At 49.6% G+C, this 21,398-nt stretch overlaps 2 protein-coding genes across 6 annotated transcripts in view; one reads left to right on the plus strand and one right to left on the minus strand.

Moving 5' to 3' along the window:
- LOC125955043 (uncharacterized) overlaps window positions 1-21,398 on the minus strand; it is a 30,085-nt gene that overhangs the window by 3,143 nt on the left and 5,544 nt on the right. For 2 of the 4 annotated variants that reach the window (XM_049685876.1, XM_049685874.1), the window contains exons 1-5: window positions 15,557-15,822; window positions 1,745-1,868; window positions 964-1,049; window positions 787-882; window positions 587-649 (exon numbers count right to left, since the gene is read on the minus strand). In XM_049685876.1, coding sequence (XP_049541833.1) covers window positions 587-649; window positions 787-882; window positions 964-1,049; window positions 1,745-1,868; window positions 15,557-15,631 — 444 coding nt within the window. In that variant the 5' untranslated portion in view covers window positions 15,632-15,822. Of the gene's footprint in view, window positions 1-586; window positions 650-786; window positions 883-963; window positions 1,050-1,744; window positions 1,869-2,691; window positions 2,822-15,556; window positions 15,823-21,398 lie in introns of those variants that run through there. The other 2 variants (XM_049685877.1, XM_049685878.1) reach the window with 2 other exon arrangements.
- On the plus strand, window positions 3,888-8,765 carry LOC125955072 (serine protease SP24D-like). 2 transcript variants are annotated; one of them, XM_049685925.1, is made up of 4 exons: window positions 3,888-4,275; window positions 4,354-4,729; window positions 4,805-4,976; window positions 8,648-8,765. In XM_049685925.1, exons 1-3 carry the CDS (start codon window positions 3,995-3,997, stop codon window positions 4,952-4,954), a joined length of 807 nt encoding a protein of 268 aa, XP_049541882.1. In that variant the 5' UTR covers window positions 3,888-3,994; the 3' UTR covers window positions 4,955-4,976; window positions 8,648-8,765. The 2 variants fall into 2 exon arrangements, with proteins under 2 accessions (XP_049541882.1, XP_049541881.1); XM_049685924.1 differs by lacking the exon at window positions 8,648-8,765 and adding an exon at window positions 5,127-5,367.

Here is a 21,398-nt window from a genome sequence, read left to right on the forward strand (position 1 = left end):
GAGGGATGCACATTTTGCTTGGTAAAATGGGTTTTCATCGCTCATGTTTCATTTGCCCTGTTTGGCGCAAACAAAGGCCAAATGGAGAGGAATGCTGAGAATGATGGTACTCGGTATGATCGTGTATATTTCAGAGTACAATCAGATTGATTTTTGGAAAAAATGCAGGCATTCGATTTTGTGTTCGAAAATGATTTCCATTTCTGGCTTCCTGTAGGAGATGTATGGAATATAGCCTATTTACAATGACGTGATAATGCAACTTAGCTTTGAATGCTACTGAATATCGTCGGAGAACATTCACGAACTGAAATACTGGTTCCCGGAATGTATAAGGAGCCGAGAGTGATGCATTCTAGGAGTTTAACTGTCTTTTTGGTTTCTGAGTATCCTGCATTTTGTTTTTAAATTGGAACTGGTGGCGTTCACTCAAAGAGTCTTAGTAGATAATGGACTTAAAAACTCTCGCACTCGAAGCAACGTACTGGCGCTATTGAACTATATTATCAACCAGAAATTCGTTGCGGTCCGGTTCCATTTTCATATTTGATTTCTTTAAAGAGATACAGACACACGAAATACTTACGTTAAGACACATGATGAAGAAATCAATCGTAAACAGCATCGCTGTCAGTGGCTCAAACTTAAGCTGATTCAACCGTACGGTTCAAAATAGAGAAAAGCATAAGAAAATGAAAATTTTATTCAAGTTATTTCTATTACCGGTATGATGATGATGATGGTGATGGCGACGAAACCGGTACGGTTATTACTCGTCAAACCTACCGTTTCTATGACAATTAGATACATAAAGTGGGCGCATTCCACCAGCAGGTCCGCTATCATCACCAGAATCCAGGGCAGCAGCAGGGCTCGATTATTCTGCCGAGAATAGAGATGTGAAATGTCATGGATTTTTTACGATAAAAGCATTGCAACATGTCTGCAAGCGGGGCTACGTACCATTTTCAATCCGATTAGAACGAGCACCGACGACAGGACTCCTAGGGTGGCAAAGATCAGCAGCAGCACGTTGAACTTGACCGTGACTACCGTAACAGATGAAACCAAGGAACAGGATAAGGAGGAGGAGAATGAAAGGAATTTTATTTAAAAATTTCATCCTCAACAATAACGTAACGCTCACAGGCGGCTGAAGAAAATGGCCCGGGTCCGGGAATCTGTAAACCGGAAGAGGTATGGACTTCTTCTCGTTATTGATTTTCGTGCACAGAGTTGGCCAACTTGGAGCGAATGGATGCCCGGATGCAGCAAAATCGAATGCCGGACGGACGGGAAACGAGCTGGCACCGGAACAACCGGATGGCTCCCTGCCACTAGGATCTCAGTCCAGGCTCCAGGCGCTGACAAAGTGTAGCCCAAGTTCAACACGATAGACGAACCTTTAAAGGGGGAGGTAATTCCAGGATGCCGAGCAGTATCAACCCCTCCGGGTTTCCTCTCCACTATACCAAACTATGCTGTAACTCTCTCTCTCTCTCTGTCGCTCTTTTCGGCTACTGAAGGAAGCCGGAAGCCAATTATGAAGGATCGTCAATCGCGAGGATCGAGCATCCTTCTGGCAGCGTTTCGCTTGTAGCTTGTTTGCGCCGCTAATTAGCACGACGGTCGAGCGTCGGCCTCGTCTTCTCCTTGAAGGATTCTATTTACATAATAAACCCAAGTGTCCTTTCCACGTGCCGTGCTAGGCGCCGTCTAGGCAATGATCTCGCGCTGTACCTACCTGCGGAGATGGTGTCCCGTTCGAGGAAGCTCTCGCCGACCGGTTTGTCGACCTCTCCCCGGAGATAGCGTCGCTCTTCGTGAAGGAACAGTGACATCGTGATGCAGGATATGCCGAAGTAGATCTACAAAAACAAAGGGAGAGGCAAAGCGCCGGTTTAAGCGAGCGAAATTGGATTTTTACATGCGATGATTTATGTATCGTTTCGCCTTCGTGACATTTCGCCAGTCCCGGGAGAACAACGTATCCGAGGAGCGAGCGAGGAGTAAGTCAGAAGAGTACAGCATAGATTCATACGCATATGCGCTACAGATGAAGGATGAGTATTTCAATTAGGTCGAGCAGAATTGTCTCCTTCCTAGTGCCTCTGTGCCTGTCGATTCATTGTATGACCTCTCTAATGATTTCAACAGAATCCCTTTTGAAATATTAGATAATATACGGCAGTAAAACAAAGGACCAGGATCCAAGCAGAAGAGAAATCTCATCCCTCATCCACCGTCCCTCAACTGCTCATTACACTGATTGATCCTTCGGGGACACGGACGCCCTGCACGTTTGCATGGCGTTTTCTTTCATGCAGGAATTTTTCGGTTTCTTCTAAGCCCTCCCACCACACGGACGCCCACTGCACAGAGGAGGGGCCAATGCCATGGCAGAGATGGTACGCTATGTTCGCATGGAAACAAAATTAAATTAGAAAAACCCACCCCTTCCACCTCTCGCCCTCAACGCTGCTCGTGAGTGATGTAGGCACGCAAATCCCCAACATAATTTAAACTTTATGGGCCCGCACCACTGGACCGGAAACCCGCAATGGAAAGCGCGAAAAGAACCGTTCCCATCCGGTATGCTTGCACGGAACAAGGCCGGGGCCGATCTGCAGCGATGTGGAAGTTCATATGGAAAGAATGTTGTAATGTCTTCTGGGAATAGCGGATTACTACCTGGTAAGTATATCACATCGCCATACTCGGGGCCATGCTCGCTACATTGTCCGGGGCGGTCCGGTTCTCGTTTCGCGGACTCATAACAAACAAGGTTACACGTGCGAGATGTAAAGTACCGCTACTTCGCTAGCTGAGTCACAGGTCCGCACAAGTTTACGCAACCGAATCATGTCCATCGAAGTATCGACGAGAAAGAGAAAGAGAGAGAGAGAAGACGAAAATCAAAACACAAACCGGAAGCTTATCTTATCGTGCGCAAGAAGCGCAAAATCATCAGCACGGTCTACTACCACTGCACCAGTGTACTACTCTTAACTTCCATCTCGTGTTTTGGAGCTCCGGTCACTCTACTGCGACTTCCGCTCCACTCTCGTCCTCCATTGTCTTTTGATCGTGAAGAACTTCTTATCTTATCGCTCGATGCCATCGGGCATGTGTATTTGCATAACGGCAACCGACAGCACGCTGCTATCGGTTGTGCGGACACAACAGTGGGACGTCAGTTTGCGAGTTTACACCCTGGGTCAAGTGGTCATGGCAAGAACATGGGACCGCAGAACGGAGCTGTCGCCAAATACTCACAACACTCTTCCGTCAATACTTTGTTGGGTGTTGTGGAAACTGCCAGGGCTGCGCTTCCATGGAAACTTCTACTCCAGCAAGCGTTGCCTTTGAACTTCCGATAAAAGCTACTTAGGGAACATCTCAGGGGCGAAGCTGACCTTCTGTTGCCTTCCAATCGTACGGTAGCTGGTGGGAAAGACCCTTACCACCATGTTTTGTGTCCATCGGCCCCCAACCCCGGCAACTACCTTCAACTGTGTGCAACCGCCAATCCTCGGAGCAGATAGATAGCACGCTGATGATAAACTGCGTCTGGGGCCACCACCCATTCATCCTCACGCTCGCCTCCGCACCACGGGCGTCCCCATGAGGTGCGAGTGCTGGTGAGATGAGTGGATGAGTTCGGTTCGTTCATACCACCCACCATACCCGGACGGTGACGAGATGTTTGATGTCTGAGCCCAACCTCTCCTCGAGAGGCACCTCGCCACCGGTGTGTCTCGTCTCGGGGTCTTCTTCCTCCCCCACCCCGCTCTCCCCCTTCTTTCGGAAACCAGACAAGCGGCTAGAACAGTATCAGTCACCCAAAGTTAAAGAGGGACACCGGTGCCGATAAATAACCGCTACGCGGTACGAGCTGAATGCTAGTCTTACACTGTACGGCATCCGGATACGCCGCGCAGTTCTACCCGGCTTTCTCACCCAAGGATCCCGAACCGAATCATCGGACGTACTAATGGCAAAATTGATGCAGGTCGGCAGTGTGATAGTGTGGTGCTGGTTGGCGGTGGCTGTGAGTGGGCAACGGTTTCATCACAACGAGCAGAACCGGCTGGTGGCCGGTGGTGGCACCATTTACAAATCATCACGCATCGTCGGTGGCTCGGTTGCCTCCCAAGGCCAACTGCCCTATCAGGTAGCGCTGCTTCGGTCGGGTTCGCTCGGATGCGGTGGTTCGTTGATTGACGCACGTTGGGTCCTCAGCGCGGCCCACTGTGTCTACACGAACGGTGTGCTGTAAGTCGCTCGGAAAGTCTCACGTATTACAACGTAGGCAGCACATGTCTCAGATTCACTCGATTCCATTTCTTCCAGTATTCCAGCTGCCTCGCTCACGGTACTGGCCGGAACGATTAATTTGAATACCGGCGGTTTGCGGCGGGCCGTCGCCCGGGTGCTACCACACGAGCGTTACGGTAACTTCCGGAATGATGTAGCGCTGCTGCTGCTTCAGCAACCGCTGGCCACCAGCAGCACCATTAGACCGATTGCACTGCGCACCGCCGAGGTGCCGGCCGGGAGTGAGATCATCATTTCGGGCTGGGGCCGCATTTTCTCCGGTGGTCCGGTATCGACCTGGCTTCGGTTTAACCGTGCCACCGTACTGGCAAGCCAACGGTGTGCCGCTGTCACCGGTATTCCCAGTGGGCTGATATGTTTTACCTCGCCGATCAACAACGGTGCTTGCAATGTAAGTGCTGGTCCCGGAAAGTTTTAGCAAATACGACACTTTCACTTATCCACTGTATCCTCGCGGTATTTCTAGGGCGATTCGGGTGGACCGGCTGTGATGAACAACGAGCTTGTCGGGGTGGCCAACTTTATCATCAACTACTGCGGCTCGGGTAACCCCGATGGGTACGCCAAGGTGTCCGACTACGTGCCCTGGATTCAGGCGACGATGCGCCGATATTAGTCACGCCAAGACCGGATACCAGGTGAAGTGAATGAATGAATTTAAATTTTTGGGGATAATCTGTTGAGAGGTCTTTGTCTCTGGATTGTTTGTGATAAATGCCTTTTGTACCAAATCCGACACAACGTTTGATGTGACGCTTACGAGTAATAAGAAACATAATAAATTGCAGGAAACCATCAGATGTTTAGGAGAATTTCAAGTACATCAATCCAGCATCGACGGTAGCAGTGTCCCTACTTGGAAACAGGCCTGTGGAAAATTATTCCAACGAAACCTATCCTCTATTTGAAGTCCTTAATGGTGAGGCATATTTAAATTGAGAGCTGTAAAGCCTGGACTACAGCCGTGCCGTATCTGTTGCCTTTGTAAATCCCCTGTGTTGACATGGGCATGCTGGGAGATGGATTGTGTGCTTGTAGCACTTTCAGATCCATTTACAATCTTTCCTCTTCCTCCTCGGCCATCTCCATGGCTTCTGCCTGGTTTCTGCCTTCCATGGTTTTTAATTGTAAGCCGATGAGTGGAGTAACTGCTCTTTGATTGTGATGGTCGGTTGAACGAGTTAAACCAGAATGTTGCTTCACCTTAAACCCGAAGAAAGTAGATCCCCATCCTCCTGCCATTCGAGTGTGTGTTCATCATTTGTTTATTATTTATATTGAATGGTATTTATTTATATATTGAATTAAGCCACGCTCAGTGTCATGCATAAGATAACAAGAAGCTCATTGGGAGTCCCCCCCCTCATCAAGTTGCTCAGAGGAAACAAAAAGGCGGAGGCCGCTCTTGACTCGACGATGATGGAGAGTGATGCTAGGCCTCTTTAACACAAAACCGCAGCGCATCTCCATGACATTGTCTCGCAGCGAAGCTCACACACCGTGTTTGCCGAAAAGAGCATCGCAAATGTCAGCTTATGGCGTTGATGCCAGTCGGTGGCAGTGTGTTGTGCTACAAAAAAGATTAATTTCCATTCTGCCGCGCCCTGCCACTTGGCAGATAATCATATTCGAAGCAAGTGGAAGATAAACAAAAGTAAGATGAAAAACGGTTGGTGGAAGACGGTTGGTGGACGAACCGTGGAGGATGGATGGGCCATGGTGTGCGCTTAATGCGAATGTTACAGACAACGTGCCATCCATGGCCCAGGAATAGGCAGCCACGGCGGACGTGGGTATACTCCAATGAGTGCTCGATAGCGGTGCTACCATGAACAGTGACCATAATCGCTGGAATACGCAGAAACACATATACACACAGGGGCACATTGGTTGGACAGTTTGGTATGGCTTCTGAGAAGTCTTTATTTATGCTGCCAACCACGGTCACGGGTAGTAACGCACCGCGCAAGGATGGCCAGCAACGATCCTTGCTAGCAGGAACCGTTGCGTCAACTGCTGCCGAAGCATTACTTTAATGCTCATTGATACACGCACATCGGTAGCACGTACGTCACACCAGCATACCATCGACCTGGAATCTTCAACGTCTGGCTGGCTACTGGTGTCTATCACCCAGAGTTCCACAGTGGTGTGATTGATGGTGAATTATGTAACGATCACTCTCATCACCAGCGTGGTAGTCGTGGTGGTGATGGTGGATGAAGTGCGATTAAACTGATGGCATACATCGAGTACGAGATATGTAGAAGAGCGAGAGTAGCGGAACCATCGGAGCATATATCACGTTAATGCCAACGCCGGATGACGGCAGGTCCTGCCTAGAAGAACTTCAAACAACGCTTTACACTGTCGCGGTTCCTTGCGTTTCGGCAAAACAACATTTTCCGCGTCAGTTCATCTCGCAGGCCCGAACCCAGCCACTGCTTCGGTTTGATGCTTTCTCGTGCGTAGATGGCGCGTATGCTGTGGCTGAAACAAGAGACGAAGTCTACGAGACATCTGTCCGATTTTTAATACACCTGCACCCAAGCACAGGGACCGTGAGCTGTAAAACATCAAACGGAAAGTGATGCTTCCGGTGTATTGGTTCGATCCACCAATCGATCAACCGGTACGCGGGTCACCCGGGAAGAAGAAGGCTTCCACTCTCTGGTGAAGCGTAACAGCACGGAATAACAACCAGTGATGCCTGTCGCTGGAAGATGCAAAACAAGCGAGACGCGAGCGGAACTGGACAACTGGACCGTACCGTGTTTGGCTTTCATGTTTCGGTTCCGTTCCGAAATCGGGTGTTCCACACAGGGCACAAATCGTTTTTTTTTTTCCTAGCAAGCCCCGTCCCGGAGGCACTGGTTCTGTGCGCCCATTTCGGGAGGCGCGTACATACCGAAGTAGTCTAGTAGCTGTTTGTTGGTTTTTTTTCCGAGAATTTTCTCGAAAAAGTACTTCCCCCTGACCTTCGCCGAAAGATTTGCTATCGAGTATCGAGTTGCCCTGGAGACTCGCGGAAGGGACTTTCGGGTTTGGTGCGAGGACCTCACAGGATCCGAGGTTTAAGGGGATATTCGACTGTCAGCTGGAAAGCAACAGGCAGTTTACACGGATCAATGGAGTCTACTTCAGCGCTGGTGCTTGCAGTGTCGAATAGAGTGTAATATCCGCATTACTTCGCTTTCATACTGTGCGTTGAAAGGTTAATCGTCCTGGAATGGTTTTTAAGCGCCTACTTTCTAAACGCCCCCAAAGGAGCAATATGATGAAGTGTGGGCATACCTTCCACCGTGGGCGGTTTCAATTAAGCCGATCAGCCAACCACCACCTACCGGGCCGGGCCGGCCAGCCTGCAAACTATCCGAATACCCTAGTAGTTGTCGGCCGCCTGGCCCGTTCCGTTCCGCACGTTTCGTTCCGAAGCGCGTGATCGGATTCGGGCGGATCAGGTCCTTTCGTGGAACATGATTATGCTGCCGAGGGGTAGGCTCTGCGCGTGTGTGTGTGTGGGGGGTGTTGGGGTTGCGTTTGCTTGCCATACGAACCATAGAAGGGCGTTCCCTGGGCATCGCGTGTGTGCTCTCATCCGTTTTATGCAAATGTGCCATTTGAGTTTTTCGAATTGCTCGAAGAACTTTCCACTACGAGCACGTGTGCCGCGTCTACTGAAGACATAGGGATGCTTTCAGCGCTTCACTGATGCTTACATGCTCCGGTCCCTTGCCCGTTCTCCTTCATATTTCCTTCCGTCTACCTTGCCGACACCTTCACTTGAGCATGCTTTCATTTTCCCGCAGCTTGAATGCCCGAAAGCCAACTTTTGAGCCGCTTTCCAGCCTGTGGCCTGTGTGCGGCATCATGGCATTGAAGCGCAGCTTGGAAGTCATGTCGCTTGCTGTTATGCTTTTCGCGATCGCGAGTTTTAACGTCGACGCACACACACACACGCGCGCGCGCGCACACACGTACACATGCAGCAGCTATAGCAACATGGTTTTATGCGGGAGCAGCAAAAGTTTTCCACAACAGCCATTGAGAAAAAAGCCACACAACACACAGCAAGGGCTAGGGGGTGGGCAGAGGTTTTTGGTGGGTTTCCTGAGCGAGCCAGCATTGCATTGTTCACCGTCAATCGGCCCACGCTTGCGACTCGCTTACTGGAACGAGGTTGACAGAGACTTTTACTGTAATTTTATTAACTGTTTCCATTCCACGATTTGTTGATCTGCTTCAGGGTTGTCGAGTCACGGTGATCTCGAAACTTTCTTATCGTTTGTTTTTTTTGCCTTTCTCCCAGGTACACGACTCCAGCTCAAGTTGGTGGATATTGGACAATTTTTATTCAATCATCTTAATTGAACACGAGCTTATCAACTACAATTAATTTTCTGTCCATGCTTGAACTTCAACGTAAACGTTTTCAACCTAATCCATCGGGCTCGTCCTGTTTTGGTCGTCAAAATCAAATCAATTTTGTAATCCTTGTCACTGCACAACGGACTGTCTGCCGGAGTACCATTTAAGAAAATTCTTCTTGATTGTTACTAGAACATCGGTCAAGCAGTATGCTTCATAGGCTGAGAACTGGAGTTTTTTGGACACAAAATACCTTTCGCCGCATCCACCGTGCCTCGATGAATGTATCAAGGGGCGCAGCAATTGAGAAGCAATTGAAAACACACAACCCCATGCAGTTGAATTGAAACAACATAAACGCCCAGACACAACTACACACACACACAACGCAAGCACCCACAAAAAACGATTCAATTTCAATCTTCCAACTTTTAAGACGGTCCCCAACTCAAGGGCAGAACCAGCGGAACTTTTGCTTCACATTGCGATCCACGCACCACACTCGCTGTCCCACTGATGCTGAGTACCACAAGTGGAGTGTCTGCGGTTGATGGGGCGCAAAGAATTCAGCGCGCGGGGGAGGCCAACGCGGGGCCGATTTGTCCTGCCATGGCCTTGAAATGAGAAAACTTTGAGCGCACCGAAGGAGTGTTTCGTGTGGGACTGCTATTGACAGTACTGGCAGAGACAAGGGTTACGGCCACAATTCCAATTTGACTCTCTCCAAGCACGTGTACGACGAGCCAAAACGGATGCTCCTTAATTGTCCCACCGTTAATGCTGCTGCTAATGCCGGACGCACTTTAAGAGTGCAAAACGAAATACATTGAGAAAATCGTGCAAGATGGTTAAAATGTTTTGACAGGTTAATATATTACAAATAAAAGCACTCTGCCACGCATTGAACCATCAGCATCAGTAGTAATCGAAGCGGAATGCCGTAAAAAGGAAAGACGGAATTTAACCGAATTGCTTTCCGTTCGTCTTCACGTTAGTTAACCGCTAAAACAGATATCGCACATCGCACTCAACGCGGTCGGTGTAGGGCGTAGGACACACAAATAGCGAAGGGTTTCGGACGAGTGCCCCTACAGCCTAACAATAGGGTAGAGCAAAGGAGTGTCTTGATTGAAATTGAAATATCGAATGTGATCGTGGTGCGTACGATACCGGGGTTTGATGGATTCTCGAGACCGATTTTCGACCGATTTTCGACCGATTTTCGACCGATTGCTCAATTGGTAGGTGGCTCGGTGCTCGGAGAAGGGATCCGAAGGGTTCCGACATTTCTAGAGGATTTAAATTTCAAATCGCCTAACCAGCCGGGACGGGTGGCATAAATGCATATTATCTCGTAGAAGGAAAGTTGCGGTAACTGTTTCGCTGGCGGTATCCCTTCATCCCAGTAATGTCATGCATATTTACGTTCCGTGGAAGTTTCGCGGTGGAATAGGTAATGCTTCCCTGGAAGCAGCAGCAGCAGCAGCAGCAGCAGCATCATAACAATCGCTGAAACCTTCATAATATAACACTTGATCATCGCCGGTGTGCTTTGTCGGGACACTTTTGTTTTTGTTTTCTTATTCCAACAGAGCACGTTTTAAGGCGAATTCATTTAGCGGTTGGACTACGGTAAGCGCTTCCATTCGCCGAAGATCAACCGGAGGTCGTTCCCATAATATAAGCTACAGTCCATTGTTTCGAGCCCTTCCGCGAAATTATAGAACATCGTTAAAGGATTCCGCTGAATAGGTCGCCTGCATCCGGCGCAGGAGGCGTCGAGTACGAGCTGCACTTGACATAAAGCCTGCCTACTGCTGCCGGCCGGTCGGCAATTAGAGTCGGTAGGTGGATTGTTCCGGTCGATTGGACCACCCGCTGCCGGAGTGCTTTGCATTTCCATTTGCGCCCCTTTTTGAGATGCAATCACCGGAACCGGTTATGCATAACGAGGTGCGAGGTGGCATAAATATTTATGTCTTTCTTTTTGCTCTCTCTCTCTCTCTCCCTACAACAATTAAACATCAAAAGGATTGTTCACTATGGATTCGCCGGAATTGGCATCATTAGTTCGGCATATCAATCAGTTTCGAAACGGCTGACCGACATCCTTATCCGCTCTGTCGCTTAGATAGCGTGCGGAGAAAACAATCGCAATTCCTGCGGTTATAACATGCCACGCCACATGGTTCCTTCGGTGGTACGGTTGCTCCATTCCGAATCCTGATGTGCTCTAATTACCCAGTCAGGCAAGTAAACAAACCTATTCCCTCCACTACCCCGTTCCTCGAGCGCGGCCAGGCGAACCTACGCCTCAGTGCTCCGTGTGCCCATTCCTTGAACACAATGTGACAGCGAACATCTGCGACTGTTCGGGTTTCGGCTTGCGCGCCTTCCTGAATCGCACCGTGCCGCGCCCATTTGTCAACAAGACAAACGACATCGAGTCTGTCAGATGACCCGACCTACCAGCCTTGCCCGGAAGGGAGGCAGCTGGCAAAAGTCCAACTCGATATCGAGATGTTGTTCTGCGGTTCATCGGTCCACTCCCATCACTTCCTGGCCGGCCATTGTTCGACCGGCAACAGGGCCGTGTGTCGTGCGCAATTCGTACTCGAAAATCGAAATCGAAGGCGTTGGGTTAAGAGCAAGAGGATGGTGGTCGGTATGGCCACCCGGAGGGTGCAGGACTGGAAAATCGATGTCCTGTTGAATGAACTGACGGTACCGTTCGGGAGAGTGTGCTGACACCTGCGGTCGTGTTGGGCATACCTTCGGTTAGCCCTACATCAACAGGTGGTGGCAGCAGACAGGATGGACTTTGCGGCTTCCATCTTCGATCGATTAGCTTGCGGCTAATCCTACTGTGGGTTTGGGGGGGGGGGGGGGGGGGGTATACATATTGATTACAGGAGAAACCAATTACGCTTGTAATAGTATCTGACAGAAGCGGCTATACGCATCGGTGAGATCTAGTGGGCCATATCGGATTGGTATCTTGGGGCTAATTCCGTGCCAGGCCAGCAGCTGTGACTGCATGACGTCATTGGTAAACCATGAAGCCATGCCTTTTTCGACGCCCAACGATACAAACTAGACTAGATGGTCTAGAGATAGAGGGCATGGTCGCAATATACCACGCCACATGAGTACAAATGGAACCGGAAGGACCGGAGTCAACATCTATCGGTTGAAGAATGCTGCCTACGCCGCCTTCGATGGGTTCCCCATAATGACATTACAACTGGCAAAAGTGACAGGTACTGTGGTCCACAAAGCAACTAGCCCTGGACCGGATACTCGGTAATTAAAACCTGTAATTCAGTTGCAACGGTCAAACAGAGCCCACCATATGGTCCTTCGTTAATACAAATCTTCGGTAATTCGACACATTCCACTTCCTCGATGCATTCATGAGAGTGTTGTATCTGAGTAGGTGAACGGGATTCACTGTTCACGGGATGCTTTCGGAGTATAGGATCCACTGACGCTACAATGGAATCCGTGATCCGGAACACTTCGAAAACATTCCAGTATCCAGGATGTCCTACAATCCACGACTGAGTGAGGGGAGGGTGGATGGTCCAATCAGAAGTGAAGCTGAAAGCCAGTTTGGCTACAGGACAGGAGTAGGGACAGCGGTCAGCAGCGTGGAATCGGCCATTGTTAGGCAGATAGCAACTAGTGAGGTTTTGTCAATCGAATGAAAAGCATAAGCTACCTGCTGCCCCCCCCCCCCCCTCCAGGACCACCGAATCCTGAAACCTGAGTCCACGGTCAGCGAGTGTGCTCCTTCGGTTATTATTTTTATGCTTCGCTGGAAGACTCATCGAAATGCGATGTATGTTGCCATTGTATGGACCGGCATAGGGTATGGTTTACGGCTGACAGCATCACCTGAATCACCCGGATAGCAATCGTGTTGTGCATTGTTACAAAGCGAAGGCAGTACCGGTGGCAATGCGGGGGGGAGCCGTACTACCATTATCGGTCAACAATGACCGTATCGCGATGCATGAGCGACGGTCGGACAGCCAGCAGCAGGAGCGCCGCAAAACAAAAACAACTCCCGCATCCGACGATAACAAAGCAGACTCCATCGGAACGCTCGAGGAAGAAGAGTGCCTTTCCTGCCATTTCGGTGCTTCCTTCCAGGTGCCAGGACCAGGACCAGGAGAGCGCACCAGCGATGCAGCGACAGTAATCCTTCGTAATTTGAATGCACTACCGTGTACATCTCGTCTCCGTCGTCGTTTTTGCGACAATGAAAGCTCGATCGCCGAAGGTTAAGCATACCTTGCTTGCTAACAATGGCCGGGGACGTGACAAGGCTGGCGACGTTTCGACCGACTTTGGCTTCGACTTAGGATGGTGTCGTATCGGGCGTTCAGGTTCGTTCGTCGCAACTCGATACACAGCGACGGACAGGGTGGATTTGGGACGAGCGAGGTCGTCCGATCCAAGATCTTTTCCATGTTCCCGGTGTTATTGCGCTGCTGCTTTTATTGTTGTTTTGTCGCACTGCATCCCCTCGTTTCTCTTAATTCCGCAATTTAATCCCCATTCTCAGCGGTGCTCGATGGTCGGTCCGGAACAAATTGCAAACTTCAGACGGTTGGTCCCGCTTCCCGCCGCCGGAAATAATTACCGACGGCGGGGAATGCTGCTGAGGGATTTCTGGGTGACCGTGGACCAATCTACACCCAAACTCCCACAGCTATTGACCCACTACTCCGGCACTCTGGAGGAAAGCGCCAAAAGTAGGTTGTGGACGTGGTCGTGGCGCTACGGGCTCCGGGAATCAGGACATCCCATCGGGATGATAAGGACGAAATTGGGGGTGACCATCGTCCGAGTGGATACGGTCCCGGCCCCCTAGCCTAGTGCGTCCGGCAGCGTTGCGATCCGCGGTGTCATTGCCGGGGGCTTTTATGGATCTCGGCGCGTGTCCCTGTTTTGGGGCAAAGTATCTTTCTCCACGTCCAACACCGCTCCCTCCCCGCCCTCTGGGCCCAATGAGGTCAGCAGAATGTGGTTCACTCCCCGGGGGGGTGGAGAGGGATGTGCACGGAATGTGATGATCGGCGGAAAACCCCGCACTAATAGTTAATGATTGATTGATTTTCCACGCTGCGCGTCCAAAAGGCGACGCAGAGACGGAGGAGACGGGGCTCGCTCGGTTCGTGGACGAGTCTTATCACTAACCGCGTTCATTGCCGCCGAGAGGCATGGCGTGGACTTCATGGTCACGTTTCATACCGCACGATTGATTTAATTAAATCGCGGAACGCGCAACCAGCTGTTGGTCCGTCATTTGTCCTTTGTCCGTTATCCTGAAGGGAGGGTTTGGAGGGGAGTGATTTGCTTTCTGTTATCTTTGCCGTGGCTGGTTCGTGTTCTTGTTGGCTAATGCTGGAGCGCTCCTGTTTGTGTGTTGTGTGTACCTTCTGCACTTAATCCTGCTTAATTGGTGCAATTTGTGCTGTTTTGCAATCCATCGCCATCTGGGCCAATTAATGAGGGGATTGGAGAGGGGAGGGGGAGCGACCAAAAAAGGCATGCAGCTGTGGTGCACAAATGAAAACAGCTCCAACTGCCGATCAGCTTATCGAGCAAATTGATGTTGTCCGGACGATATTGAAGTGAAACCAAGCTGTTGTTGCCGAAGGAAAGCAGCAACAATAATCATACTTTAATGTGTTCGAGCGAAAGCCTTGTTAACGTTACATTGAGGTTATGTTACGCATTGTTGGCATCAGAACAAGAATCTCGACCGCAACATCTTCCTGGTATATAATGGTAGAGATATGGGGAAAAAACGCTACAACGCTAGCCATTGTCACACGCACACACACACGGGCCGAGAGTCCGTCGTTATTTGCTCAGAACTCGAGAATCTGTTCGCCGGAATGGGGTATGTCCGTGTCCGTACCCCTTACAACAATGTGTCCTCAGGGGAGTTTTCCATTCCGCTGTTATCATCATCAACACACACACACACACACACGCACTGTGCAATCGAGAATGCAAGGACGGTTGCGCTCGCATGGGTTTGATCGAAAACTTTTGATTACTCCTACCACCAAGCGGATGAACCAACAAACAGCCAAAACATCAATGTTGCCATCGCTGGCCCACCAAGAATCGTCACCGCTGGGTGACTTCAGTCGAACCCAATTATTGGAAACCCCTCCCCGGGCCGGCGGAGGTGTAGGACGTTGGCTATTAATACACTCGTCAAACTTTCGGGCGCGTCATCGGGCGCATCGTCAACCCACCAAGCGGTGGTGTTGACCACGGCACGGAGGTCTTTAATCTTCTACCCATTCCGGAATGACGACTCACGGAAAATCGATTTTCCATTCGATTTCGGCCGCGAAATGATTTATCTGTTCTCGTTCCGGAGGAGGACGCGGTGTGGCCGCGGGAATCGCGGTGCGGTTTGTCCAAGAAAAGGCCTCCAGCCCACGGTGCGAACGTGACAGGCGGCCGCAAGACGTGTTGATCTGCCGGGTGAGATAGGAAACCGCGGAAACTTCGTGCCTCTGCCCTCTGCTGTTGTAGGTGTTTGTGATACGGAAGGAACGGAAATGATCGATTTCGTGCGAAGGATATGAAAAAGGCGAAAGTATAAATCACCTCGAAATCAAGATTGTCAGAAGTAAGGCACTAAACCGACGACCGACGAACGCACGGCCCTGAAGGCCATCTCAATCTCCCATGAATCAGTCCGTGCGCCCGGTGCGGTAATGGTCCTTCAAAGTCCCGAAAACCGAGCAGCCACCGAAAGTACACTTCCCCCAGGATAGGATTAACGAGGAAGCGGTCGGAACGAGTAGGATGTACTCACCAGTGTGTAGATGACGCTTGCGAAGCTCCCTCGCCGAACGCTACGCCACAAGCAGCAGGAGTGTAGGATTGCCATTTTGGTTTTTGGGGTGCTCCACGCTTCCAACTGTGCTGCGGATGCCGCCACGGCCCCTAAAGATATTATTTTAAATTCTACGAAACCACGAATCCGACGCGATCCAACTATCCGGTTGTCCTCTCGTTGCTTCGCGCTGCACTCGTTGACACAGTTTAACACTATTGAATACTCTCCACCCCAAGGGAGCGGAGACTTTCACGGTGGTTCACTGGGACAAAAAAAAACACACCAACACAAAACAGGTGACCACCGCTAGCGCACCAGTACGGCTGACATTTGCTCTTGACCACACTTTACTATGCTGCACACGTCACGGAGTCAGCGCGCCGGATACTGTTATAGCTGGGCGTAGTGATAGACGACAGGAACAGGAACAGTAGCCGATGGTGCAGGAGACAACAGTAGTAGGCCATGCTCTAGCTGCTGCTGCTGCTGCTGCTGCTTCTCGCTGTTGATGGTCGGTGCTGGTTGGAAATGGGATTAGGTGTGGTTCCGTTCGCCAAGGTTTCTGCTGTAATGCTGCTGACTGTAAGCGTGGAACCCTATTTATGGTTTTGTGGTGATGTCGTCGTTGAGCGTGGAAAGACTCCTCTCCTCGGGATCTCCTCGGATGGTTCCGGCGCACCTGTTTTGGGAAGGAAAAGGAAGAAAAAAAAAAACAGCGAGAAACGGGGATGTAAACGATTTTTTATTGCTACTCCTGACGGTGGGAGGGTATCAACGGAATGGAACGGTGGATGGTTGAGAAACGGGGTGTTGAAGTGATGAGAGAACTGCACAAAAACAAGGGCCGAGGACCCGTGGTCCTACGGGTGCGGGAGGCTTCTCCATCCGTTGTTGGCAATGGCCGTGTTCCATTGTGTTCGCTTTCTTTTTAACGTAAATTGATAATCATCGCTTGCGGGAATGAGGGAAACGGCAGTTTGCTGACCTAAAGGTTGGTCCTCTTGATCTTGTGGATTGTATTTATGAACTTCCTGGATGGTTGAGTTGAATGTTGAAACACGATGGAAAAGATCTGGTTTCCTTTTCTTCTTTCTCTTTCTCTTTCTCTCTCTCTCTCTCTCTCTCTCTCTCTCTCTCTCTCTCTGCATCATGTTCTGAAAATCGTTTCTTTAACAGGGTTTTCCACAATTTCCTTTCGCCGCTTCAGCTTTGCACTTGTAAACAAAGTAGGCTGCAATAATTAATCCATTTTCCGGCAATTCCCGTCGCATTTTTTAAAACAGAAATCCAAACGTTTCGCTCCGTATGAATTTCGCAACTTCGCAAACTGGGAGTGCCAATACAGCAGCAAAACACAAATCCCGCTACATTGGCAAAAAAACGGTGCCCTAGCTTCCTGGAAATGACTACGAGCCGTTGGACGAGCTTCACTCTAAATCGATTGATCCTCCAATCTGCAGCCACCCGAGCTTCCGGGGGAGAGTTTCCGGAAAACTTTCGGAATGGCTACGGAAAAAGTAGTAGCTCACTCTTTCTCTCAGCAGTTGCACTGCTTTCGTGGCTGTGTAGTGTAGTGGCCGGGTTCCGGGATTTCGGTAACGCTCAAATAAGGTCTCGCTTCGGATTCGCAAAGAAGTCGATCGGTGAATATGTTTTATTTATCTTTCATTTCCATCCCGGAGAGTCCTGGCAAAGGAGAGGGCCTTGGCTGTTTTTTGAGGGGGGGAAAGGGACTTTTGTGCGAATTGAATTTCCGGTTTTTGTTGGAGGATGCTTGCCGAGGATGGTTTTTCTTCAAATTTAGGATTTTATCCAAACCCAAAAACCACAAACGCATACAAACGCATATGGTCGTGCTCGGGATGGTTCTGTTGCAACCACAGAGCCCGCTGGGTTGCAGCGTAGAGAGCAAAATAAAAGAAAAAGAGAAAATGATGAGGTGCAAGAGGGAGATGCATGAAATAATTTTCCCCGGTATGTGTAGCGTGGAAAATCTCAGTTTTGTGGCTCTGGTGCACCGGAAAACCCGCGTTGGCAGCTACTGCACCCGTTCGTCGGTGCAGCAAAACCTCAAAGGCTGCCCACAGGAATGAGTCTGGCAGAACGCGAACCAGAGCCATGATTGCAACATCACCACATGCGCGCGCGTGTGTGTGTGTGTGTGTGCTGTCTGCTCGTAACATCCTCCTATATTAGCTTTAATATGCTTGCACGTTTGCTGCCGCAGAGGCTCACAGGCGTCTGTGTGCCAAAAACATTAATTATACGGCCTGGCGCCCTTTAAGTGTCCTTTTGTGTTTCGCCGGCAGCGGCGGCAGCCATCTCCAAGGCCACCAACACGCTAGTGGCGCACAAATAAACATCGAGATCAGATCGCGACCGGTGGTTGCGCGCGCGCGCACTTCCTCATTAGCACCACGATTCGATGCATACTGATGAACGGTGCAGCAACGTAGTTTTCCGAGCGTGACGCCGACTTTCCACTTGCACTTCCACACCGGCTGGCGCATCCAGACCTGGCGCTTGTTTACATAAACGGTGCCGCCCTATGCAACGCGTGACGCATGCAAGGATGCCGCGGATACTTGCTGCAGTTACTGGTGCTGACTGGCTGGCTGGCTGGCTGGCTGACTAGCTGGCTGGCTGGCGAAGTGTTTGTTTGTTTGTGCTTGGTGGCAAGCGGCACATGAATACACATATTCCCTCGCAGCCCGGCAGCTCGGTCTGTGAAATTGGATAAACCAATAGAAAATGGCTACCACATGTTGCAATGGACAAAGCGGGAGCAAACGGCAAAAGGGAAATGGTGCCGCTCTTCGGTACCACAGTCCGCATAATTAAAAATTACTTTCCGTATCATTCGGCAAGCATTTTTTGGATTTTCACTGTTTCATTTCCCTTTCGCTTTCCGCATGAGGGTGTGATCCCATGTCCCAAGGAGTGATGCGTAACATTGCTCAATGTCGCCGCTGAAGCATAAGAGCAGCGTCTAAGAATAGCTTCCGGGAACGGAAAACCAACAGAACAGGTTTCATCGTCATCATTTAACACCAGAGGCTCCACGAGACGCCGGGGGCACTCGCTGAGTTGAGCGTAGCTTAGCTGGCTTAGTTCGAAGACCGGGCAATGCTGATGCGATAACATGCGGGGCTAAAAGGCTGTGGTATGCTGGCCTGGCATTAATCGGAATCGTCCTACGCCCCAACACGATTCGAGTTCGATCCGTTTCCTGCTCGGCCAGTGCCGGTGGCAACAGGTTTCGATGCTTTCGAGCACTCCATTCACTCGCTCGCATCGATATCCCCTGTTTTTAAGATGAAAGTTTAACGATCTACGATGCTGAACACCTTGCTCCGGGAGCTGCCACACCCGGGAGATGCTTAATTGTATGCTAAACCAACAATTAGATGCCTCCGGTTCCGGCACTCTCGGGAATGCCGACTGACTAGGAAGTAATCAGAAAATAGCGTCCCACCTCGCTGCACCCACAAAACACACTCACTGTCACTGTCAACAAAACGAAGCACTCCCGGTGATTCGCATTCCCGAACTCCGCTCTGATTGCAGCCCGAAGACGCCTTTACCGTGCCAAGGTGCTGATGGTCTCCAGCACACGGCAATCGGGCGTATGTTTCTTAATCGAACCGGAGGTGCAGACGAGAGGGCTAAGAATGTTGAGGGGTGCCGGCACGTTTAAATCCATCCCCGACCACGTGCGAACCCGTGACTGCTTCGGGGCGGGGATTCCGGTTCCGGTTGTTGTTGTTGTTGTTGTTGCTACCCAACGATTGTGCCAAACGATTCGTTTTCTCCGAGAAATGTGCAATTAAGCGTCGGAATGCTGACGTTGGGCGATCGAATTCCGTTCCGTCGGATGGAGCATGTGGGTTCGGAGAGCAAGTGAACGACGATCGGCACCGGCTGAAGAGGCTAATATGCGGGCAATAGGAGAAGGAGACGCAAGGGAGAACACAGTGCCTGAGAGCATGTTTCATCATTAATGAAATTTCCGGAACACGTGAATCGTTTGCGTGCGCCTCGTTCGTTTGTTTGAAGGACGAGAAAATTCACGCTTCGTTTTTCCAGCGAATGCAGAATGGATTAAAGAAATGGAAATAGATCGACAGTAGGCTGTGGCTGTGGTAGGAGGTTGTGTTAGCGTTTATGACCAACCCGGGAGAACTGCGTCTGCTATTAAAGGCAAGCGCAAATGTCAGCAAAATGGAGTTGATCCACAACAGAGGCACCCACTTGTCTGGTGTTTTGCTGGCAATTGTTTCAATTCTATTGTGCCGCTACCAACAGCCAGTGGGATGCAATGGAGATTAAAGAAGGCAACTGTTAGTGACACGGTAGAAGACAATGTGAACTATGCTGTGCTATTGACATGTCGGGCACAAAGTAGATAATAGACGTCGGAGCCAGTGGCCTTACGCCATTATGCTACATCACGCTTAACGCTTAATGAAACATTGCAACACCAGTATCGATTGCAATTGTCCTTCGCAAGATTGTCATTTTTTTGCGTTCGTCCAAAAGACGAATACACTCGCGGCGATTCGAATTACAGCGCATTCTCCAATTCTAAGTAATACCCATGTCACTCCATGTCCATGTCGTCCATTGAACAAGCAAACCCGAGGGTCGAATAGACTGACTCAGTTTTTCGGAGGGGGTGTAAACCTTTTTCTAATCGAAACGACGACGGATACCGAATCCCGATGGTCCTTATGCTCTCGTTGATGATTTTTGATTCCAAATGTATCCTACGCGTTACGGTTCGAAGCATTGAGGGTCTTTGGTTTGAAAACAGTTAACAAGAACAGGTCTGTTTGCCCGAAATGCATTGTTAGTGGGCAAACAGATTCCACGAAAAATGTGCATCGACAAGTTTTCCAATGTTTTGTGCCGAGCAGTGAATTGAAAGGTTGCTGTGATGTCGTACTAGCATGGTTAGAAGATTTAAAAATTCCAAACTCAAATGCTAACTATTGCAGTTCAATGCTATGTTCAAATAAGTGCAAGGAATGGTTCCACTTTGAACTTGAGTTACTGTTGCAAAATAATGCTTCGAAGCGCTTTACAACGGATCTGATAAGGCTGAATATTGTTTTGTGTCCATTCCATGTGAAAAAAAAAATCCAAAAAACAATTACACCGGTATACCTGGAAAAATTCATCCGCTACATCCATTTATGCATCTCAGATGATTGAGCGCGATCGATCATTGACCGCAAAAAACGCATTTTGCAGGCCTTTTGCCTTGATGCAGTTGATGCTATAGCTGTACTTTTTTGTACAGCTCCCTCAAATTACGACCTAATGATATTGAAAAGTAATAGCTGAATTCGTGAAAAATAAAGGTCTGATAAGGCTTCGTCGACAAAAATCATCGTAACCATGGGTCTTTTTTTTTCGTCCCGAATTAGCGTTAGTAGCCTTCCCTAAGGAGATGCACGCTGGTGCGTCGGTTAAATGTCAGACGTGGGATGCGCTGATGATATGCAAACACAACTTGTTTGTGCAAGTTTAAATTAACTCGTCCAGTTGATTCGAAATATCACGCAGGGGAGGGATGAAATGTCAAAGAAACATTTAACAAAGGTCGCATCTAAACGAATGTCGCGAAAAGAAAATCAGAAGATGTTTCCGTCTTGCTGCTAGCGCGAAAACTGGAATGTACTTCGAATATAATAATTTCCCACACATATCCTTGCCTTGGCAAACTGCCCTAATGGACGAAAATTCCGTGAAATGCCAGTTCTGTGCAGCTGGATCGATGGAGTCAGCTGCAAATTGACAGCAAGTAATCAATTTG

This window comes from Anopheles darlingi, chromosome 3, assembly GCF_943734745.1.
Source record: "Anopheles darlingi chromosome 3, idAnoDarlMG_H_01, whole genome shotgun sequence".
In the NCBI taxonomy this organism is placed as follows: domain Eukaryota; kingdom Metazoa; phylum Arthropoda; class Insecta; order Diptera; family Culicidae; genus Anopheles; species Anopheles darlingi.